Below are 19,066 nucleotides of genomic sequence, written 5' to 3'. Positions count from 1 at the left end.
CCAAAGATTCTATCGCCTCAAAAAACTCTATATTAAGTAGTTAATATAGAATAACATAATAAAAATAATATAATAATTAGTAGCACAATTTGAATTTTTTAATAAGAATACCAAAATTTAAACAGGACGAATTTGTAATTTGTAATCACCTTTTTTATATTCATTATAATGGATTAATAATTTTAAACCATAATAATAATATTAACGGAAACATGTAGATTTTGTTTTCTATCTATAAACATCATATATATTCATTTACGATTCTTAAATTTAATTTTTATATTATACTCAATTCTGCATAGTCTTAACTCTAAAATGCAACGTTTATATTGTATAATACGAGTACAATCAAAATATAATATACTAACTGATCTTATTGATTCGTGGAAATTCAATATGTTATAATATAACAATCTTTTTAAAACAAACTTCAATTTTCTACGCAGCTTATAAAATTCCAATATTTAAAACGTATTTTATAATAATTATCCCACTTTACAAACACTGCTGTGGATCCATAATTATAGGAAAAAATAAAGTCAATATGAAAAAAAAGTATTTCTTATAAAATCTAAACCTCTTTAAAAATTATACACGTTATTCGCTTTAGGTTTTTAAAACTATTCCTAAAATTATAAAACCCTAACCCCTCTACAACTTAAAAAAAAAAATAAGAAAAATGTATTAGGTATAATATATTTTTGTGCCAGATGATAGTATTATAAAATATAATTTATATTACATGACTATCATGAGAGAATAGTGTGCAAGTGTTACACATCGATTGAACTAATATTATTTTACGCATATAAAATTATAACACCATGGTACCTAGGACCTGCCATATTTGTACCTACTTTTATACGATTCAACCGTGGTTAACCGTAATCGCTTGTAAAAGTACAGGTCACAGTGTTCACACGAATGTGCAACGACTTTCGACCACGTACTTTTACGTATCTACTCATAAATTATGTTGATATATCTACATTCTACATTATATAACTTACTATACTCGAATCGATTCCTTGTGGAAAATATTATGTACACCTGAATTTACGATCGAAATATTTTCATGTCACCTATTCGTCGTTTTTCAATATACGCACAATTATTATTTATTATTTCAATTCTATAAAATATATTTTCTTAAGTTGGACATTATTATAAAATATAATAATTGCATAAACTGCGGAGTGTACGGAAGCACAAATCTTTACACTGTTCAGCAACTATTTTCCAATCGTAAGTTATTTTCCATAGTCGAGTATTTTGTTGGGTTGGGGTAAGTGGACTAAGTGGAGGTTATTATGTTACGGAAGACGGAACGCGTATATATACTTGATACAATTACGCTAATCTCCTCTAAAAGTATTTCGTAGAAATTATTTCAAGTTTTTGTTAAGTTAATTTATGTGTTCGTAGTTCGTGAGAAACAACTGAAAATTTATTGTAGTAACTTACAAAACTAAATAATTGAAAGAAAAAAAACATTTCAAAAGCTCGATGTGTATATAATATGTATATAGATCGTCTGGCACCGACTGTGCACACTATGAACTTATTTAAGTTATTTTCAGAAGTAGATACAAGTGATGCTAGGGAGGGATTAAGGGGCTAAACCCCTATGAGGGTACTATTTAAAAGATCCTTTCACGTGTATATAATCACTTGAATAAAACATATATGTATTATATTATAGTATATTACTTTATTCAGTCCCTAACGCCATACAGACAATACTTTATAATATAATGGGGTTATCACTTTATAAAGAAAAATGAATATTTAATTTATATTTGTACCCATTTTATATATTTTATAATATATGTTATATACTCGTATTATTATTATATTCTAATTATGTTTTTGCGTAATATGATAATTTTATTATTGGTAATATGACTTAAAGTCGACCACCATATTAATATGTTGTCGTATTATTATATTAGGTATACTTAGTTTAAGGACACAAATCGCGGTGAAAAAGAGCGTGAAAAGGGTGAATATACTGCAGTGAATAAACTTCATTATTTTAAGTGAACTTCTAATAATAGCGTCAAATAAAATCATATCCAAAAGACATTATCGTATACCAGGTTTTTCACCCCCGATTGGCTGAGTTGGCTCTTATCCCCCCCTCTCGATAATTTATTTCCTATTTAATATTTTTGAAATATAATTAACAACTGTTTTATTTGAAATACACAATATTATGAAGTAAAATAATAATTATGTTGTTCTTACCTCGTATAATATTAATAACAGATAATCAATATTATTATAGATCTGAAAATTGACTATATTATGTAAACATTTTAAAAGTTAAGTTTTTTTTTTAAGCATTTCAATATGTAAATTTTTAATTTGAATGATAAATTGATAGAGACAGAGGGTATAAGTATGATGGTGCGTGAATCCTATGATATTCGTGAACAAACATAATCACGGTAACTGGTAAAACATCCTAATATGTCAATAATGTTTTATCAGATAAGACCATAGGCACTTAACATTGAGTTTATCAAGTTATTTTTACAAAATAAATACGTTAGGAATTTAAGTTTTAAAATATATTATGTACAGGTAAGTAATAATTAATTTGATTTAATAATTATTTTAGATTAAAACTTTAATACACGAGACATTTGACTGTAAAAATCGAATTACTTATGTTTTATAAACTAAAATATTGTACTCGTTCGTTCGATTTTAATTTTTATAAATATATCAGCATATCACAAAGCTCAATGTGTAGCCAGGACATCGTGAACAATTGATCGCTGCGCATAAACACGCATCAAAGAATTAATATCCGAAATTTGCATTGTTGCGATTTATTGTAAAATACATTGTTAAGCGACGTTGTCATATTTATGCGTTTGTATTTTTATACAGATTTCGATACACATAATCATACTGCAGAAATCATATACCACTCTACATAAATCAAATTGCATTTCAAATATTATAGTAGTAGTATTACAATAGTCGTTGACATAATGTTTAGATATCAATTTATCGGTTATTTGTAAGATAATTGCAAATGTATGTCATATGATTTACGTATCTTTGTGATATATATCTACATAAATGTAGATTCACAAAAGAAAATTATTGATGAGTACATCGTTTCGCTATGTACCTATACCCATAGGCGTAAATAGTTTTTTAATTTAGGGGGGGGGGGGCTAAATTCTTAATTTTTTTTTTTTAACTGATTATTATTTATTGTTTCTATTGATGTTTACAACTAATTTGAATGATTATTCGTTTATATGGAACATTATATTTTTTTATATTGTAGGCAAAAATAAAGTTAATACAAATATGTTTATGTACACATACATTTACCTTAAAATTCTGGGGGCCCACCCAAGCCCCCTCCCCTAGTTACGCCTATGCCTATATCTATTATAATAATATTATAAATTACCACCAATTTATAGTGTTGTGTATTTTCGTTACTTTTGAACGAAAATTCTACTTACCCACATAACTCGGCTATAATTTAATCGATTATGTCACACTAATAAGTCTATTTTAGAGCCCTATCCCCTATAATTTTCCCCGGTAAACTCTTTCAATAACTTAACCTATCTCGAATAATTTTCTATTCATTTTTTGAAGTATAAAATAATATGAATAGTATACATTCGATATAGATGCTCCATTGTTTCAGCACAATGTATAATGTCAAATTTGTTATCGTTATAAATTTATAACGCTACATTATTAGCTACTCGTTCGAAATTAGATTTTTATGTATTGAACTACAGAAATTCTTCGAAAAATATTCTGTTTGAGAGAATACGAAATTAAAAATGTATACGAATATGTTATCACACAGAAAAGTAAAATATTAAATAATTATATTTTTTTTTCAAAAATGTCATTATTAATTGCCATCGCATTAAATTATGAAAAAATAATCCTCCTAAAAAATATTGAACTTTTCGTTATAATCTAAGTACCAATATACACACAATGGACGACTATATTTCTTATACAATTAAATAATAAATAGTTGCAATATTCGAAAATCAGAGTGCCGGGTGCCGTCGATTCTTAAATATCTTTGAGAAAATTATTGACAAAATACATTTCGTCGTACCCGTCAGACTATCCACATATAGCTAGACGTTGTAAGAATAGACCAATAGTACATATATCACGAGGCAAATGTTTTTTTGTTTAAGATTATTATAGCGTTGACGATATTCAAGAATCGACTTCCATAAGTGACTTTCATTTTCGCGGGTTACCTACAATAACTGCTGATTAGAAAAATAAAGAAATAGGAACTGTCGAAAAAGGAAAATATTCGTCGCCGGCGGCGGTGCAAAAAAACATCGCGTCATTTCGACACGTACGCCGACCTCAATAATATAATATACACGGAGAGGGGCTAAATTATTTAGATTCGAACGATCGACAGGCTGCACACTATTATATATATATATATGTACGTGTGTCCTCGGGACATTGCATCTCGCCCACCACCAGGAATATTATTATCGTATACATATATATATATACTGTTTCTGTTTAAACACACAAACACACTCATATGTAGTATGTATATATATATATTATATTTATGAATTGTGTGTGGTGGCGGTGGTGTCGTTAGTGGCGGCAGTCGTGGTGGTTAACAAACACTGCAAATACGCACACGAGCGCGCGCGTAACGCGCTAAATTGCAGGAAAAACAAGGCGACGAATACAACTACTACTGAACTCGTTGTCGTCGTCGTAGTAGTCGTCGTAGTCGTCGGCAACTAGGCGAAATTCATTTTCTGCCCGCGGCTGTTACACAAACACAGTGTACACGACGTGTGTGTGTGTGTGTGTGTGTGTGTGTGTGTGTGTGTGTGTGTGTGTATGTGTGTGTATGTGTGTGTGCAGTGTATACACTATTTACGAGCGGTTTTTCGTGGGGTGGAAGATTGTATTATATACGCATGCACGACGACGGATATCGCGCATCTGTCACGCACAAAACGATGCGATGTCAAACACTATTATATATAATATATAATATATACGTACGCTTATCCGCGCGCGATCGTCTCCGCGAGAGAGTAACGATTATGATGATTTTTTTTACATTTTGCGGTATAAATAATAACAATAATAATAATACGACGCAGGAGTAATGTGAAAAACCGTATGATAGTTTTTCACGGCGAGATAAAATTTAAAAAATCCGGCATGTCGCAACCTCCAAATTTTTGTGTTTTTTGTTCTTTTATTATTTCGGATTGTTCGGCACGGCCGCTCATTCGGGACGTATAGTGTACATAATTGCACTGTACATCACACTTTATTATTCACGATCGGTTATTCGTCCGGGGAAAAACTTTGTAATAATCCAAATAGATCCAGCAGCTCTTGTGTGTGACGTGTGTGGTTATTATTCCGGTAGCTAAACTCGCACGTCACATAATAATATGTCCATAACAGTAACATACGATAAATAACGATGATAACTCACTGTGCGTTGTATACCAACGCTGTACCATGTTTTGATGCATTTTTTCTTTCCCGACGTTTTTAGCTTTTCTCTTTCCATCTCGACTGCGCTAAATTATATTCAGCTACTTCCTGCAAACGTGTATCTAAATTCCAATAAGTGTTTACAAAATTTATCGCCTTTCGTTTACATTAGACAATCGTGCTTTTTCTTTTCCTCTCGTGTACCAATACCAACTAATCTCTCTCACACTCATTCACCCTCTTGCCCTAACCGTATATTATACATGAATACGCACATTACATACTGTTCTACGAAAAACTGTAGCAGAGAGATAAATACTTATGGTCTTCCTGCTGTTATATTACCTTCCAAAACTTCTCGCATGATTCTTATTTTTATGACAAATTTATTTATGTTTATAAGATATATATTTATTATTTATTACTACTACAACGTGGAACGAATCAGAAAAATACAAAATATAGATGATTTATAATATTTAAAATTAATTTGTCTATGCTAATACGATGTATAATAATTAATAATATACATAGAATTATATGCAAAGAAGGATTAATATGCCGGTACCTTAGATATAATTGCGTTTTCTATCTTTTAAATTTTGCTAATAATTTTTATTTTTATTTATTGTTTAAATACTAGATTATTATAAAAAGAATAGGAATTGATTATAAATAGTATTTATAATCAATGATATAACACATTTACATAATAACGACCACTCAAAATATTATATTATATTGTTTTGATAAAACATAAAATTATATATATATATTATAATAACCTTTGAACAAAAATTAAAATAGCATTTATTTTTATCTATTTCGGTACCTATGTAACTAAACTAACCACAGATAATACAACGATGAGTCGACCTTTAGCCTGTTGTTAATTAAGTTTTTACTCTAGTGATGACAACAACATTTATAAATATATATTTCTATACTCTAAAGTAAAATATTGTTCAGAGTATTTGATTTATAATAAGTAGTTTGTTAATTATAATTGTTTAATGTATAGAATGTTTAGATATCTATGTGAAGTAATAGACTAACATTTTTTCGAGGTAGGTACCACTCGACTTCGCTCATAAAAACTATTAAATATTAAAATACTTATCTAACTCATAAATTCCCTATTCAAAATATTTGTATACTAAAGTATTCTAGAAAAAATGTATTTTTATTGACTTAAAATCATATAAGAAAAATATTTTCAAAAACATTTGTAGTTTTTAAAATAATGATAGTGTCTTCCACCATATATCTATGTATGATTTGCAAGTTTGTTTACATATTTTTTCAGCGTTCTTCGCGATCTTAAGCTATTTTATATAAATATACCAACTAGAATAGTGTGAATTGAGTATTTATAATTAATAAACTTTATTGAAAACACTATTATAATGGCTATAATACATATAATACCCGAATACGCTAAACTATATTATATTAGGACTATTAGGTAATAAATACTACCTGGGAATAAATTTTATTTTTGATAAAGATTAATCATAAGAACATATTTTTCCTTTAATGATTGTGACTACAGTGTCATTATTTTTAGAATTAATTTATAATGGAGTTATTAAAATTACATATGTATGAAACATGAAAAAAATTAGAATTTCAAGGAGAAAATTATTTTTTTTTATGGATATACATGAATGTATAAATATTTTAAGATATTTATAGTAATAGTAATGAGTGGTACCTGTAAATGAAAAAATCGCATTGGATTTGGCATACATCGTGTAAGTACAACATAATAACGATAATAACAGACAATTCAGTACAAGTATCTTCCAAGTGGAACGGGAAGAATCGTTTTTAATATATACATACACATATACAAATGTAATAGATATTACTATATAAGGAGGATTTTTTCTGGTAATTTAAGTTACACCGATGGTAATAATAATAATATAACATGCTACATTAAACGGGTGTTTTCGATCGTTCATCGGTTTATGTATTAAAGCCGTACTGAGTCCAGTAATGTGAATAGTGTTAGTGTGTACTGTGAACTATAATTGTTCTTATAAACGTTTAAAAGTATATTGGCTATAGTGTAGTTGATCGTATTTGGTAAAGCAATGTTGCACAATAGTACTTACTTATATATATATTATGTAATATAGAATTTATGTATGTATATAATATGTATAGGCCTTTACCTATATTCATGTAAAAATTAATACAAGTATATACACAGCATATAATAATACTTAAAAAATATTTAATATTATATAAAACGAAAAAACTACAGTAAATATAAAACAGTTTTAGAAAATATAGAATACTATATGATTGCAAGATCTTTAAAATTTCGCATGACAAAAATGGCACTGGTATAGACATATATTATAGTGCATAGATAAAAGATTAAGTATATAGTGTTGGATTAGGCAATATCACTATTTTTTAGTCGACAAAATCGTATACGTATGTCGTATATAGTATATAATAAAGTGACGAGAGATATTTTTTTTAACGAAAGAAATCGCCACGGATTTAGGCGCATATATCGCCGAAGCTTTAATAATATTATACATGATAAAAACGGTAAAAAAACAGACGATGCAGCGCGCACGTCTTCCAAGAGGGATTGGAATGGCCGTTTATATATAATACACACACACACACACACACACACACACACACACATACACACACATAATAAGAAGGGATTCGTCTGGTAATACAACGATAACAATAATAATAACAATATAATAATATTATACTACATTACACGGGTGTTTTCGCTCGCGCGTCGGTTTACCGCGGCGGAAACGGCGGTGGAGGTGGTGGTGTCAACCGTCGCGAGCGCTAGCGAAAAAAAATACGAAGAAAAAACGGGCGTACGTCGTGCCCCGCACACGCGCACCTTTAGCCGAGTGGTGGTCGTGGTTGCGAAGCCCGCGGGGGTGGATTGCGGCGGCGGTGGGCGAGGGGTTGCGCGCGCGCCGCGAGACCAATGGCGCTGCGGGGGCGAGGGTGTCGGCCGGGCATGCCCCGCCCAACCCGGGGGCCGCAAAGTCACCGCTGCCGCCGTCGCCGTATGCGCCCCTCCGGCGGCGGCGGTGACCGGCACGCCGCGCGCCGCCGCCCGAATAAAGGGGGTGGGTTATTCGCACTTTTCTACGCGACGGCCAGTTATTGAATTACGCAGGGCCATCATTTGATTTGGAACCGACGACACCGTCGTATATACCGCCGCGCGCGCGTCACCGTAATCATCGTCGTCGTAGTCGTCGTTGTCGTATCGTCCTCTTCTACTGTCCGCCACCGCGTCCGCTGCCGCCACGTCCGCCGCCGTCCATTTCTCGCCGTCACAATACGTACGAGACTATAATATCGCCGAACACAAAATTATTATTATTATTACTATTATTATTAGATCATCATCATCATCACCGCCGTAGCATCACTGATACGCATCACAATTATTATAATAATATCAATATTATACTCACGTATAGTTGTTACTATCTATACATAATAATATAATTATTTTATTTTGATTTTTGCCGCCGCCATCCCTCATTTTCCGCGGACGTCTTTTTTCTCCACATCACTCGATTTCGCTCTGGCGGGCCACACGTATTCGACCTGCAAAAGTGCATATAAGCAGTAAAACATACCGAATAATAATACTTTAATAAACCTTATTGGTTTTCGTCGAGATACTGCGCGCACACGTCTGCAGTGACTGCTGTTTCTCTCGACTACAGCAGTCGTATCAACAATAGTCGTAGACATACGTCATCACACACGTGCGCGTCGCCCGATGAGATAACGGTACGCGATAACGCACAATCATCATGGACTACTCGTACCTGAACCAAGCCAACTTTGACGGTCTGACCGGCACCACCACGGCCGCGTCTAACATGGACCACGCGGCCATGGGATACGGCGACCTGACCACGTGCGGCCAGATGACGCACGCCGCGTACCGGTTCGGTCCCACCGCGTCCATGGCCGCTCGGTCGTACAATACGGCCATGGGCCATCACCTGTCGGCTGCCGCGGCCGCTGCGGCTGTTGCGTCCGGCAACGGCCACAACGGCAGCGGCGTCACGTCCGCAGCCGCCGCCGCAGCCGCAGCCGCCGCTCGAGGACACCACCACGGACATCACCAGGACCATCACCCGGGGCGGCCGACAATGTTCTCGACCGCAATGAATTTGCCAGGTAAGCGATGCGCTCAATATGACTACGTAGCTCGTGACGACTCATCGATACGAGTTCACTTTTTGATTAATTCGTACAATGATTTGAAAAAATATTAAAAATTAAATAAGAATTTAACGGATTCTAAAACTCAATAAGACAATAACAATATCGTACGATCAACCGATCAAAGTTAAATCCGTATCGTTCTCAAACTAAAAATACAATAACTTAATGAATATTTTTACATTTAAGGTACATTGTTTATTGAACTATCATAGAATATCTATAGGTCATGGATTTATAAAAGAGAAGAATATAAGTAGGAAGAAAAATATAAATAAAATATACATAATCTATTGATATATACCTACATTATTACGTTAATTTAACTTAAGTAGCTATAGTTGTGGACTAACGATCATAGCACGTTTAGTGTGAAATTTAATAATTATGAACAACAAACAATATATCTATGTACTTACAAGTTATGTAATCATAATTACGAATACTATGTATTTATGTATGCATACGATAAACATCTGATATTTTTAAATTTCTCATTACCCAACTCTGAACTCATAATTATTTTCAAATGCACTGTATACCTCCATATTAGGTAGGCTGTGCGGACTAACTTGTTAAAAGTTTAAAGTTGAATTCATTTTTTTTTACACTTTTCTACCTAACTAGTCTGTTAATTAATTAACTGAATAACATAAGAAGACACCACGCACCCTTTATTTGAGGAGTAGTATCTAATATATTTAAATACTAATCATCTAAGTATTTTTAAAGTGAAATCGTGTGTCGATACCAATAGTTGTTGCATAATTATGAAATAGTGTAAATAGAAAAATGGATTCACAAGGGATCAAATTTTGAGTACATAATTTACAGTAGATTTACCAAATTTGTACACAACGTAGAAGGGAATTTTACCTGTGTTGAATTTTATTTTATTGATATCAACACACAATAATTTTGAATACGAGTAAACAAATAATACAAAAAAAAAATTAATTGATTTATATAAATGAATAATTTTGATTGTTGTAGGTATATTATAAAAAAAAAATAAAAATGTCTCGATATGTATATTATATATAAATATATATATGATAACAATTTGGTCAGAATATTGTGAATATTCCGTAAATTTGTACTGCGTAAAACTTATTTCATGGATAAATTACCGGTGGTGTATTGTCCTTTTAACTAGTTAAAAATTTAGTGTAACGATTCATTATAGCATTTAATAGTTAATTTAAAATAATTACCTAAATAATATTAAATATGTTTTATGTAAAACTGCTGTGGTTAAAACTAATTAATTAATATTTTTATTAATCGCTTTGTATTATACAATGGTCTTAAATATACAAATAATGAAATAAATAAATAAAATACGTACTTTGATATTTTATGTTGACATAACCGTGTAATTTTCTTAACTACTATAGTTAGTTTATAGTTTCTATGCAAGATGAATGAATAGTATATAAACAACGTATTTATTTAGTCATTCTTTAATAATTTGAAAGTTGCACAATCACTATTATATGTATGATTCAGATGGTAATTAAAAAATATATACATATATCACTGAGTTAAGTTAATATTTTTCTATTTTCTACATATTAAATTTAAACTTTTAAAGAAAAATATATTGTTTGTTAAATTATATAAACTTATAACTTATAAGATTGACTTAACTCAACAAAATGATTTTATAAATTTACCTACCTATGTAAAATTAGAAAATCATTTTATACATTATATTTAAATACCTAATGAATATAGCTATAATACGTATATCTATATTAAAAAAATATTGGATAAATTTATTTTTGATTATAATAATATTTTAATGATAAAAAAAATTATATGAACTTAATAAATGTTTTGAAAAGTTGGTTCGGGATTATCTTTATTGCTATATAAACTCAGCCTTGATACAATTTCCCGATAAAATTACTCATAGTAATCACGTGTCAAACCTTGTAGTAGGTAAAACACGATCAAAAATATATGACCAATAAAGTATAAATTAAATTAATTTTTACGTATAATGAACATGATGGTTTATTATTTATTGGAAATTAATTATTCTATAAATCTTAAACTATTATTTTAAAATAAAAACAAATTATATAAATATAAATAGGTAAAAAAGTTACTGAATTAAACGAAGAAAAAATGAAATACATTTGGAAGGTTACCTTAGAGAATCGTCTTTGTATAATGTTCAATCTTTTTTTTTAAATAATTAGAACCCAGCTATTACACGTATAATGTATATACTTATAATTTAAAAGTAGGAGTCTAGTATTCAATTTTTACACACACGTCTTTTACTACTAGATAAATAGTTCTCTATAATATTCATACATTATCAACCCTTAAATTTCATCTCTAATATTTCAATATTGCATTAGAAGGTACCCGTACTTAAAAAATGTTGTAATAATTATAATTATATGTTTAAAACATGTTTAAATAGCTCTTTTCACTGGCATTAAACTTAAAATTAAACACTATAGTTAACACTATTATATTAGTTTTTAAATGTAATGTATACTAATCTAACATTGGAAAGTTTTAGTAGGTATTTTTGATTAGTTTGACATATTTTAAAATATAAGAATTATACTTGTTTGAGTTAACATATTTGAGAACATATTGAAGAGAAAAAAAAGAATCATATTTTGTAATTGATAAATTATAATAAACTAATAACTAATAAATGATAACCATTCTATTAATATTTGACTCATCACGTTTGAAAATATTTACTTACACTATACCTACGGCTTATTCAAACAAGATAATGATTAATAATACCATGCATAATTATCTGGGTACTGGGTTGGGTTTCACGTCTCATTTAGGTTATACTTATAATTGGTATAATAAATTATTTTAGTTTTCATTTCTGAGATACTTATTACCTTATTTTATACATTAATATCTTTTTATTTTATTTTGATTTAAATGGCACAAAGCTACTTTGTAATGTATTTGAGTTCACATTATAAATCTTAAACAATGCTAGGTTCATTCAGCTTAAAATAATTAAAAAGTCTAAGAATATTAATAATTTAAATTAGCTGATGATTAAAATTTAATTGAATAATAATATTAATTAGTAAATCGTTTCCAATTACGACATCATTCGTCATGCTAACGTAGATATTACTTATTAAATAATTAAGACCTACTTTATATATTGGAAAAAAGTTTTGTTTTCAAAATTCTTGATTATGAATCTTCATGCATGAATAGTACCTATGTTATTATTTTGAAAATTAAAAGTATAATATAAATATCCGTTATATTACTCGTAATACCCGTTAAGGTATTAGCACTGTTATTTAATTATTGTTTTTTAATAGGTTAAAATAAATATGTATCTACGTAATAATTTAATCACATTAATAAAATAGGTAATACTATTGTATTACTGATTTTGAACGATTATTACTAGTGAAAAAGGATATCTAAAAGTCTATATAATTTAGTATTGCAAAAGTAGCTAGGTAATATAACCTTTATCTCCAAATCATATATATAGGTTAGATGCATGTTATCTATACACAATTTATATATATATATATAAATATATATTTATTGAATATACAAACGTAAGTACGTAAGTTCTATATCATCATTACATTTATACACTGTGAAGCAGAGTATACATTTTGTATAATATAAACAACAAGCATGATTGATATTACTGATCTTGCAATATTAAATTTTATATAATGAAAAAACAAAATAAAAACGATAAAGGACTATAAAATAAAATTCAAAACATATGTATTTCCAGAGACCATTAGAAAGTTAGCAGAAGAGTTTGAAATATTATTTTTATTTTAAAAATATTAAATAAAATAATTTTAAATTTCTAGTTTAGGTATTTAGTCAATGAATTTAAAACTAATTAAAATACGAGTTCTAGACAATTAATGAATCCTAATATAGTTAACAATTTATGGAGACATTCTTGGGTTCTACAACATTCATTAAGTAGTAATGTATATACATTATACATTTATACAGTAAAAATGTTTTACTGCGAATCTGGGAAACACACGATCGTATTATTTATCAGAACGAATTCAAGCGGAAATATTTTTTTACCAGTCATACGATATTTTGGTTAAAATTTAATATTTAAATGTCTTTTAAATTTCATGTATGCGTTTTTTTATTTAATGTTTTTTAGAATTGGTACATAATATTTCATATCATTTTATTCACCCGAGTTCTTTTAAATAATATTATACTACATGTGGTTTGTACTTTATTTATTTTTATTTCAATGCACTACGAGAAGATATTTGTTAACTCAGATTTATAATATAACAAACAAATATGAATTTAAAAAAAAAATTTAATATATACTTTTGTACCACACGTATAGTATAATATATTATATTAAATACCACATCACAATTTCTTGGAAAAATGTTATATAATATAAATTTATATACATATCTCGTGTGCATATTATAATTATGTAACTTATAAAATGATACAATATATATATTTATATGTATTATACACGATTAAACATATTCAGAATGTTATCACTTATCAAAGCGTAACGTATTGGTAATATTGTGGTCCAAAACATGCTGCGTAAATGCATGTTACTGGCAAATGTGCTTCTTTGTCATATAAAGTGTTCCAAGTTCATAATTTTTTGACCGAAAAAAAAGTTAATAGTTATTTTATTTATTTCGTATATATATGGGTATAAGGTTTCTCTAGGGAAATAGTTCTGACAGAATACATAAGTTGTGATGTATTTCAGTTGAGGGAAGTTTTGACAGGGGGTCGGACATCGTGATAGACAAGTGTGAAGACAAACGACCGGCCTGAAAAGGGGGAACTATGAGAAATTGGCTGGTTAAGTGCATATGACAGCCTATACAAATAGATTTTTTTTTCGTCCCGAAAAAATATATACTTTCCAGCTCATTTTTATAACCACGGAAATATTTTTATGAAGTAATAAATAATAAAAATATAGCATATGGATATAGTCATATAGGTTTGGTATATATTGTATTTGTATTTGTATGATTATTATTTTACTTACATTAATCGTGACCGGAAAATATTTTATCTGTATATTATGCTATAGTATTCCATATTAATTACTATGTATATAATGTGTATTATAGATACGAAACAAACTCGTTTCGTATGGTATTTAATCTGAAATTAAATTTAAAATCTCACTTGTTTTTGTATATTTAATAATATAACATATTATATTCACATACTTAAAAGAACAAACAAGTTGGTTTGGTAGGTAAATAAATGTTGACCATTAACTAAACTTAACCGCATCAATATCCTATTGCGGTTCACAATTTATAAAATCTTTCGTGTAAAGTAAACTAACATTGTAACATAGCATAATATTCAATATTGGTCCTACTTGTATAATTTTTCAGAAATTTAAATTATACGTTTTAGCACTTAGCTGCAATAATTAATGATAATAAAATATACTAATACATACGACGATAGTTGTAAACATTTTATAGTTTGTGGTATCAAAAGGCCCCTTAAGTTTAATGATAATAACGAGGACAATAATTGCTACAATGATCGTAATAGCTGACGTTATAAATAATTTAACGTTCTACGGTCAAGTTAGGAAAGAACACGACTTTATTACAGAAGCGAAGGATGTAACTCAATTAAATATTATGCCGTTGCGCTTGCTGCCACGAATAACTTTATTTAATTCAAAAGCTTTGTTTGTTTTTTTTCTTTTTAAAGAAAAATATCGATCTTGAATACGACTTACAGCTAAGTACTGGTATACAACTAAAATAATACACGCATACTATAATATTGCTATAACCAGGTATCATCGATATAATTTTATCGGAAAAAAATATTGAATTTAATAAATACAATAATACTGTTAGAATAAAAAAAGCTAAAAAAAAAGACCAAAACCTTAACTACGGAAAGCGTTTGAATCATAATTCGATCGCACATTTCAGTGGTTTTCAAATTGCAGTGCTCTGTGAATATTAGAAATTGAGACCTTAGAGTCTTGCGATAGTGATTACGTCCAAAATTAATAATTAATAAAATTAATGATTATCATTGTTGTTTTGTTAATTATTGCCATTTTCAATGCTGATTCATATAATATATATATATATACATATATTTTTTTTCAATAGATTTATAGACTAATTTTAATACGAGCGAAGTCGGGCTAGCTGGCAACTATATTACTACAGTTTTGAAATCTTGATCGCAGTATAAGTTATATTTTTGATTTATGAATTGTATAGTCTATAATTTTAACTTCATAATATAGTTTGTACTACCATTTACTTATATTTCATAATTTATTATTAATAAAGAAATACTATTAAATACGATGACAGTTTTACACGTAACTCGCATATACTGCAGCAATCAGGCTGAAATTTAATCCTGAATTTAAGAATCTAAATATACTTTATGAACGATAAAAAATATATAGTTCCCAATACACATTGAATTATATTAGATAAAAGTATTGCGTGACATTTTATGACTCTGAAAGTCGTTAAAGTACAATTCCGTTCCGTGTATATAATATATATAATGCATAGATATCTTCATAAAACGTATAACGTATAATGTGTAAATCTATATATACCTATGTAGTATGTAGTATGTAGTATGTATATTGTAAATATATAAACTCCTTACCCGTGTTTTAACGCACTTAATCCGCTCAAAACAATAAGCGTATAAATGATAATCGAGTGCGATTGATCTATTTAATGATGTATTTCAGTGTCGTAGAGTTTGATGAAAACCAATAGCGACAAAATGATCTTTAAAAACAATAAAAAACAATAAGTGTTGTATATTTGGGCAGATGTCCTGCTTAAATGAGCAGAAATATATTTTAGTAATTATAATGCAGGTATTTTAATTAATGCATTAATCTATTTGAATGAATTGCACTTGAAAAAAATCAAGATAATTCCTGCTAGTGAACTTTGAATAACACATAAATCGTCAATATTGAAAAAAAAAGTTTGTTATTTTATCAAAAACTTTATGGAAATTTAGTGACATGAAAACAATAAGAGTACATATTTTTTCAGGCTTGTTAAATCTGTGGGACCATTTCATATAGTATATTTTGTCCGGTGGACGTAATCTCAATACCTACCCATCTATACCCATACAATCAAAAAAATCACTCTGTAGCTTTACATAATATTTATTTTTAATATTTAATATAGAGGTGTTGACAAAAGTTACTGGTTGCAAATGCACAGCGCCCTTGCATTCCATCCAATAATATAATGACGTCACCTACAGATAAAATGTCCATATTTGCACAATGAGACGCGTGAAGGAAACCATCTACATGCAGTGACAAAATAAAACGTTACGGAATTATTAAGCAAAAGCATCAGTGGCACCATTTAGAAGAAACTTATAAGAAGGAATAATTTCCCTGTTTTTATTTTAACCCCTCCTCCCCCTAGTTTTTAAGTAATTAAAAAAAAGTCAATACCATTTTTTGTATTTATGATAATATTGACAATTTTACTGTTTTACATAAATATATTTTAATTTATTTACAATTTTATACATAACTTATTTGGATTTTAAGTTTAATAGTTTATGATGGCAATTTGGAAAAAATATTCATTATTATTATTTGTTAATTAATACATATTATTTTATAATAATCTGTAATATATTACTGCACCTATAAATATATACCCGTGGGCTGTGAGTAGCGCAACACTTGATCGATAATTTTCTGAAATGTGTAAAATTAAAACATGGTTTAAAACGTTACCATCCCGGTTCTAAAATCTATTGATTCTATCTAAGTACATATAAAAAAATATTTTAAAATAAATCATTGAAAAAAAATAACTTAATAACTATAATTATTTAACTATTTATATTTTATATGATTAAATATTAATTATTATAATATATTTTAATATTAAAATATAATACCTGTATACGAAATGTTTAATTATTTATTTGCAGTTGTATGAATGTCGTGACTTTAGCGACTAGCAAATGTTTTTAACCTGCAAGTATGAAATCATAATAAGAAACTCTAAAATAAAATCCTTAGCCCAAACTCATGGCATCAATATATGATTGATCTATACTCTATAATCTATATCGTTTCTCTCCTGCAGGAACTATCTGTGCCACTAAAAATCACGTACTATCAGGTACTATTATAATTGTTTATAATAATAATTATATGAATAAAAAACACCAAATACTATAACTATTAAGTCATAGCGCTTATTTAATAATTATATTTTTTATTAGAATTTATCATTGCCGACATAGTGACATATTACATAATATATAAAATATATTGAGGAATAAAAAATTGTATGTTGGAAATGTTTACCGCAAACACATGGGGTACGATGTAGTTCTAAGATATAAATATATATTATACATATTATTCGATTTGCACGTGGGTGCTGGTTGTAATAATATAATAGAAAAGCACACGTATAACGTGTGCTAAAAAATCAAAAGTTGATTGTGTTCAGGGGCGTCATTTGGGGTATTGCAGGGTATGCATATGCATACCTAAAATTTATCAAGATCCAATTTGGCCTGACTATATTTTTCTGCAAAATTATTCTTTTTTTTTATATATAATTGGTTTCAATCATCAACATATTTAGCCATAATAAGTTGTAGTAGGTGTTAATGAACACATTTTTGACATATTTAGTGTATTTGACCAGGCACCGGCAACCAGCAGCCTTTGGAACTTTTTGCTGCGGCCCACCAAATATATTTCATGGTGTTTAAAATTTCAATTTTATATCTTAAATTGATATAAATAAAATTTAATCATGACTATTATATATCTAATCTCATGAGATAAGCTATGAGTGAGAACGTAATCTAATGGTATTTAATGTATATATCGTAATATATATATATAACAAATTATATTTTTTAATATTTTAATTTTGTATGCAGCCCACAATGAAAAAACTGAAAAAAATTATGGCCCGTGTAGGTAAAAAGGTTGCCGACCCTTGTATTTGACGATACAAATGCTGACTTTCTTCATATAGAATATGTTACTGTTAATAAGTTCTTAGACCACTATGGAAGTTTTCAAATTAATTCTTTAAGCCTGCCATCAGAATTTTCTTCAATTAAGTCAACATTAGAACTAGAAAACATGCCCCAATTTAAATTAAAATTAATATTAAATATTGTTTTAAATCTACCATTTGCATTTCCTGAAACAATAAAAATATTGTCTATAATGTTAACATTACCAGTGACAACTGCATCAAATGAGCGCCTTTTTCACTGAAAAGGATAAAAAATGTTT

At 28.9% G+C, this 19,066-nt stretch overlaps 1 protein-coding gene and 1 long non-coding RNA gene across 2 annotated transcripts in view; one reads left to right on the top strand and one right to left on the bottom strand.

Moving 5' to 3' along the window:
• Positions 1 to 8,322: 8,322 nt before the first annotated feature.
• LOC132921420 (uncharacterized) lies at positions 8,323 to 9,114 on the bottom strand. Its single transcript, XR_009660867.1, has 2 exons — positions 8,979 to 9,114; positions 8,323 to 8,851 (listed from the first exon to the last, which is right to left on the bottom strand). It is a non-coding gene; the product is annotated as an uncharacterized LOC132921420 (long non-coding RNA).
• A 115-nt stretch (positions 9,115 to 9,229) lies between these two features.
• Positions 9,230 to 19,066, top strand: part of LOC132921419 (paired mesoderm homeobox protein 2B-like) — a 42,257-nt gene continuing 32,420 nt past the window's right edge. The window contains exon 1 of the mRNA XM_060984441.1: positions 9,230 to 9,699. Coding sequence (XP_060840424.1) covers positions 9,327 to 9,699 — 373 coding nt within the window. The 5' untranslated portion in view covers positions 9,230 to 9,326. The remainder of the gene's footprint in view (positions 9,700 to 19,066) is intronic.

The sequence above is a fragment of the Rhopalosiphum padi genome, chromosome 2 (genome assembly GCF_020882245.1).
Source record: "Rhopalosiphum padi isolate XX-2018 chromosome 2, ASM2088224v1, whole genome shotgun sequence".
Taxonomy (NCBI): Eukaryota; Metazoa; Arthropoda; class Insecta; order Hemiptera; family Aphididae; genus Rhopalosiphum; species Rhopalosiphum padi.
The sequence above is the reverse complement of the archived record's forward strand: the minus strand, read 5'-3'. Positions and strand labels throughout refer to the sequence as shown.